This window comes from Haliotis rufescens, unplaced genomic scaffold (genome assembly GCF_023055435.1).
Source record: "Haliotis rufescens isolate VD_foot unplaced genomic scaffold, xgHalRufe1.0.p SCAF_9, whole genome shotgun sequence".
In the NCBI taxonomy this organism is placed as follows: domain Eukaryota; kingdom Metazoa; phylum Mollusca; class Gastropoda; order Lepetellida; family Haliotidae; genus Haliotis; species Haliotis rufescens.
Window position 1 is genome coordinate 22,010,063 of NW_025964383.1, and position 6,208 is coordinate 22,016,270.

The 6,208-nt window shown below is 40.5% G+C and overlaps 1 protein-coding gene across 1 annotated transcript in view; it reads left to right on the top strand.

Annotated features, from left to right (window-relative positions):
- Nucleotides 1–4,192, top strand: part of LOC124120618 (collagen alpha-1(IV) chain) — a 69,054-nt gene extending 64,862 nt beyond the window's left edge. The window contains exons 39-40 of the mRNA XM_046483510.2: nt 2,222–2,308; nt 2,738–4,192. Of these exons, the coding sequence (XP_046339466.1) occupies nt 2,222–2,308; nt 2,738–3,022 (372 nt within the window). The 3' untranslated portion in view covers nt 3,023–4,192. The remainder of the gene's footprint in view (nt 1–2,221; nt 2,309–2,737) is intronic.
- Nucleotides 4,193–6,208: the final 2,016 nt, after the last annotated feature.

Below are 6,208 nucleotides of genomic sequence, written 5' to 3' on the forward strand. Positions count from 1 at the left end.
CCTTTGTATTTAATGATGTGACACTCTTTAAGTTGATACTGCTCTCCATAATGCAATACACAATACCCTTCATATTTAATGATGTGACACTACTGCTCTCCATAATGCAATATACAATACCCATCATAGCTAATGATGTGACACTTTAAGATGACTGCTCTATATTTTGGCTCTCTATCATATGAGGTCAGTTATTCTTCAGTTGTGGTTACGTGACCATTTAACATTTTAAAATAACAAATGAGCTTTTGTTTCAGGCAGCTATACGTATTGTATCATGAACAAAGTATTGCAGTTTTACATTTCCTCATTTCCTCATAATGTATTGTTTCAACCCAAATTAATATCCTGCATCCATAGATAGTACATGTTCCTGCTGTGAATGTGAGACTGTGAGTATTGCCTGTTAAGCGATAGGGGAATAAGAGATAGGGAATTGTACGTGTTCCTGCTGTGTATGTGAGACTGTGAGTATTGCCTGTTAACAGATAGGGAAATAAGAGATAGGGAATTGTACATGTTCCTACTGTGTATGTGAGACTGTGAGTATTGCCTGTTAACAGATAGGGAAATAAGAGATAGGGAATTGTACATGTTCCTACTGTGTATGTGAGACTGTGAGTATTGCCTGTTAACAGATAGGGAAATAAGAGATAGGGAATTGTACATGTTCCTACTGTGTGTGTGAGACTGTGAGTATTGCCTGTTAAGCGATAGGGAAATAAGAGATAGGGAATTGTACATGTTCCTACTGTGTATGTGAGACTGTGAGTATTGCCTGTTAACAGATAGGGAAATAAGAGATAGGGAATTGTACATGTTCCTACTGTGTATGTGAGACTGTGAGTATTGCCTGTTCAGAGATAGGGAAATAAGATATAGGGAATTGTACGTGTTCCTACTGTGTATGTGAGACTGTGAGTATTGCCTGTTAACAGATAGGGAAATAAGAGATAGGGAATTGTACATGTTCCTACTGTGTATGTGAGACTGTGAGTATTGCCTGTTCAGAGATAGGGAAATAAGATATAGGGAATTGTACATGTTCCTACTGTGTATGTGAGACTGTGAGTATTGCCTGTTCAGAGATAGGAAAATATGAGATAGGGAATTGTACGTGTTCCTGCTCTGTGTGTGAGACTGTGAGTATTGCCTGATCAGAGATAGGAAAATATGAGATAGGGAATTGTACGTGTTCCTGCTCTGTGTGTGAGACTGTGAGTATTGCCTGATCAGAGATAGGAAAATATGAGATAGGGAATTGTACATGTTCCTGCTGTGTATGTGAGACTGTGAGTATTGCCTGTTAACAGATAGGGACTTGTACATGTTCCTGCTGTGTGTGAGACTGTGAGTATTGCCTGTTAAGCGATAGGGAAATATGAGATAGGGAATTGTACATGTTCCTGCTGTGTATGTGAGACTGTGAGTATTGTCTGTTAACAGATAGGGACTTGTACATGTTCCTGCTGTGTGTGAGACTGTGAGTATTGCCTCATCAAAGATAGGGAAATATGAGATAGGGAATTGTACATGTTCCTGCTGGTGTGAGACTGTGAGTATTGCCTGATCAAAGATAGGGAAATATGAGATAGGGAATTGTACATGTTCCTGCTGTGTGTGTGAGAATGTGAGTATTGCCTGTTCAGAGATAGGGAAATAAGAGACAGGGAAATGTATGTGTTCCTGCTGTGTGTGTGAGACTGTGAGTATTGCCTGTTAACAGATAGGGAAATAAGAGACAGGGACTTGTACGTGTTCCTGCTGTGTGTGTGAGACTGTGAGTATTGCCTGTTAACAGATAGGGAAATAAGAGACAGGGAAATGTATGTGTTCCTGCTGTGTGTGTGAGACTGTGAGTATGTGAGTATTGCCTGTTAACAGACAGGGAATTGTACATGTTCCTGCTCTGCGTATGTGAGAATGTGAGTATTGCCTGTTAACAGATAGGGAAATGTGAGAAAGAGACTTGTACAAGTTCCTGCTGTGTGTGAGACTGTGAGTATTGCCTGTTAACAGATAGGGAAATAAGAGACAGGGAAATGTATGTGTGTTCCTGCTGTGTATGTGTGTATGTGAGTATTGCCTGTTAACAGATAGAGAATTGTACATGTTCCTGCTGTGTATGTGAGAATGTGAGTATGTGAGTATTGCCTGTTAACAGACAGGGAAATGTGCGTGTTCCTGCCGTATGAGAGACTATGAGTATTGCCTGTTTCAGATCATGGCCGTCCACAGCCAGACCATGGTGCTGCCTGAATGTCCCGGAGGCTGGAGGTCTCTCTGGATCGGCTATAGTTTCATTCTTGTAAGTTGCCTTATCTAAGAAGCACGGGGACAGTTGGCCACGAGCACAGTCGTGCTCATTGACACCTGTGAAGATCCGGGTTAGAATTGGTCTTCATCATCTCTTGATGTCGTAAGAGACAACTAAAAGATTGGGTTATCATGCTTGTACTGGTATGGACTAATGCTGGTTCAATAGTGCTTGCACACTGAGATACCATGCCGCAGTTTAACATGGGTACCCTACTCAGACACAGTTTTCTGAGTGTGTGGTGACCAATCTGTATTTTATTCCCTTAATGCAGAGGCAGGGTGACAAGTACAGTGTTTTGGTATGATGCAGCATGGGATCAAACCACCGACATCTCTCTGTCTTGTAGACACTTTATCCACTAAATCCTGACAATGATCTGGCTAAGACAGTGACACATTCCCTCCCTATCTGTTTCAGAACACCGGTGCTGGTTCTTCAGGCTCCGGACAGTCCCTGGATTCCCCAGGCTCCTGCCTCGAGGACTTCCGTGCCGCTCCTTTCATTGAGTGCCATGGAAGAGGCACATGTAATTACTATGCAACGTCTTTAAGTTTCTGGCTAGCTACTTTAGAAAGAGATAACCAGTTTAGCAGGCCACGCTCAGACACTCTCAAAGCAGGCAATTTACGGAATAAAATAAGCAGGTGCCAAGTTTGTATGAAAGATGAATCTCTTGAACCTTTTCTTTATAGGTTTAAATAAATACAAGAAAATGTTCTTTTAGTTTCTGTAAGTAATATGTGATCTCGTCAGGGATATTGCTCCAGGCGTCATGTGCTTGTAAAACTTGTACATACTGTCAGACGATGGACCGTAAACTGCCCCCTACGTATTGAAAGCATCAGCTTCGCATACAAACAGTTTTTTTCTTGGCTAGGTATGTGTTTAGATAGAGAAAAGAGACCTTAATTTGCAATAAAGGGTCACCAGTCTGATTTCATTTTGGTGCTATTAACCTTCAGACTTCTCTGTTTTGTACATTTGATGTTTTGAACTGAGTGAAAGAATACAGTGTACTCTCTGGTCATCAGTAGCTTCAAACTGGCTTGCACTACATTCAATTTGCTTTTATACGAAACTACATACAATTTATAAAATTATGAAGAAAATTGTTGGAAGTGCTGCAAGCCATGTTGATAGATAGTACCTTTCAGTGCAATAACTTGATAATACTCCTGTACTTTTCGTTTACCCTACCATCACTGCCAAATTTTCGTGATATATTTTGAAGTATTGGATGTGTGATATGATTACTGCTAATGTGCCTCTTGTGTAGAAGTAAAACAGTAGTATACCGTCCTTGTATCAGTGTCTTATGTACCGTATAAGCGGCCACAGTTTTGAAGGGTTATCCTGTGAAAGCCACACTGATTAGTCATAATGGTAACAATGCTCAACAGGTCAAGATAGGACATTAAAGATTAGTTTGGCTCCAGATACCAGACGTTCCCTATAGCTGAGGCACATTTGATTCAGTGATTAGAGACAAAGCTCAAAATTGCTCAGTTGATGTTTTTCTTGATTTTTATATTGACTGTACTGTAACTGGTGACTTAAATCCTCCCTGGTTTTATCTTGACCTGTTGTTGCGAGTTTCAGCTGTCCTGCATACTATACATCAATATTTACCAGCTGAATGAAATGTAAGCAGTAATATTTAAACATCACTGTAAACTATCTTTTGTATGTTTTCATTAACCTGCCCACAGAACAGGGCATGTATGTTTATCATATCAGCTCTGGTAAAGTTAGGGGAATTAAATCTTTGGAATTGTGTAAATTCAGTTGTCTGTACTACATGAAATGAATACTCGTTTGGGTTAGCTCAATTCACAATGTCTGTAATTAATGAGAATAAATGATCATTTGACATCATGTTGTGTGTATTATATATTCAATCTCAAGATGTAAGTAATTAAAAAGAAACTTGCACATTGGGCCAATTGATTGGAGTGAGTGAGTGAGTATGGTTTTATGCTGCTTTTAGCAATATCTTTGCAATATACCCTGGGGGCACCAGAAATGGGCTTCACACATTGTACCCATGTGGGGCATGGAACCCAGGCATTTGGCGTGATAAGCGAATGCTACCCCACCGCCCAAGCTCCCTGGAGGATAGAGATGGCTTTCCTGTGTGATTGGTGGAGCTTGTAAGTAGGTGTCAAGCCTTCCATCAGTAAGTGTGAGAGAAATTGTTTAATGCTGCTTTGAACAATATTTCAGTTGTATGATGGCATGTTGTCTTGTGGGATGCAATCCAGCAGAGATGCTGGTGTTATCAATCAGTAAGCACTGAACTTGAAAACCTCTTCCGCTAATCTACTGAACCTATCACTACACTAATAACATAACATGTTCTCTATGTCTGTCGCTACAGCTAAGAAGCCTTGTCACTTTGAACACTTAAAAAATCCACCACATCAGTAAAGTTCAGTGAAAATTATTTTTTTATGCCTTGCAAAGACAATAAGATTAAGAAAAAGTGTCAATTAAGAAAATATTGATGACATATCTATTTACCCAAGTATGGATTTGAAATAAGTAAGTTTAGCACATCAAAACTGAATTTGCATAACAGGGGGCTTCAGTGCTTTTGTGTCACTATTTAATACACTTGCATCAACCATGTCAGCGAGCCTGACCACCCGATTCCATTAGTCACCTCTTACGACAAGCATAGTAGCCTTTTACAGCAAGCATGGGTTACTAAAGACCTATTCTACCCGGTCGAATTTGTTATGTGGTGAGTATATGGTATAAAGGTAACATAACTCATGTTTTAACCATGTATGTCAAACAGTTGGGGTATATTTCATTTACATCATCTCCACTATTTCCTCAGTAGCTACTGGTTGTCGGATTATGTTGCTGCTGATTTCCGGTATATGATCTCAGCTATTGCTTTTCGGAAAGTGCAGATTTTAAATTTACATTTCAGCTGTGAGTGAATGGGTGAGTGAGTGGGGTTTTATGATGCTTTTAGCAATATTTCAGCAATATCAGGGCAGGGGACACCAGAAATCAAACAATAGTTATTCATGCGCGGGCCGGGAAAACATCGCTTATGTTCCACCAATAATCCTTACCATCTACATACAGATATATTGGGGAGGTAGTATTCTGAGGAAAAAAACACAATCATCACTATCAATTGATAATTCCTTTGAATACCCTACCTCTATCACATCCTAGACAGTATACACCAGAGGGACTGATGGGAAATGGCCTCTGGTATTTCCAGATAGCTTGCATTAGTGATGTCAGATATTTACGTATTTGGCATAATTACGGTGCTGATGTCTCCTATGACATAATTTCCAGTTGGCTTGTACAATGTTACATCCCACGAACATGTAGAAACCTATATCACCTAGATCTATGAGTCCAGGTGTTTGCCAGCGACCTGCCCACCACCAGTTGACAATGATTCAAGGGATAACTCGTCTTGTGATTTTGATGTTTCCTGGAATCTTCCCCCTCCCCTACTCATAGTAAAAGGGTTGAGGAGGTTATTGAGTAACTATCACCTGGGCTGCCAGCAAGGGCCCCAGAGAGTATAGCTCCTCAAGATCGCTTTGTAGGTCTCGCAAATAGAAATCAGAGAACGTATAGTGGGATTTCCATTGGCATCTCGCCACTACTTAGATGCTGTGTTCCACGTGGCAAGATATGTAGCTAGAGCTCGTATCTCATGAGATCTGCAACTTCCCCAAGTTAGTGTAGAGAGTTGTGCTTGCTGATGCTTTGAGGCAACCCGCCACAGTTGCCTTGGAATAGGTCTTCAGCAACCCATGCTTGCCGTGAAAGGCGACTTTGCTTGTCGTAATACTACTATTCCACACAGACCACGAATCCCACGAATTGATAAATTTTAGGATTCGTAGTTGA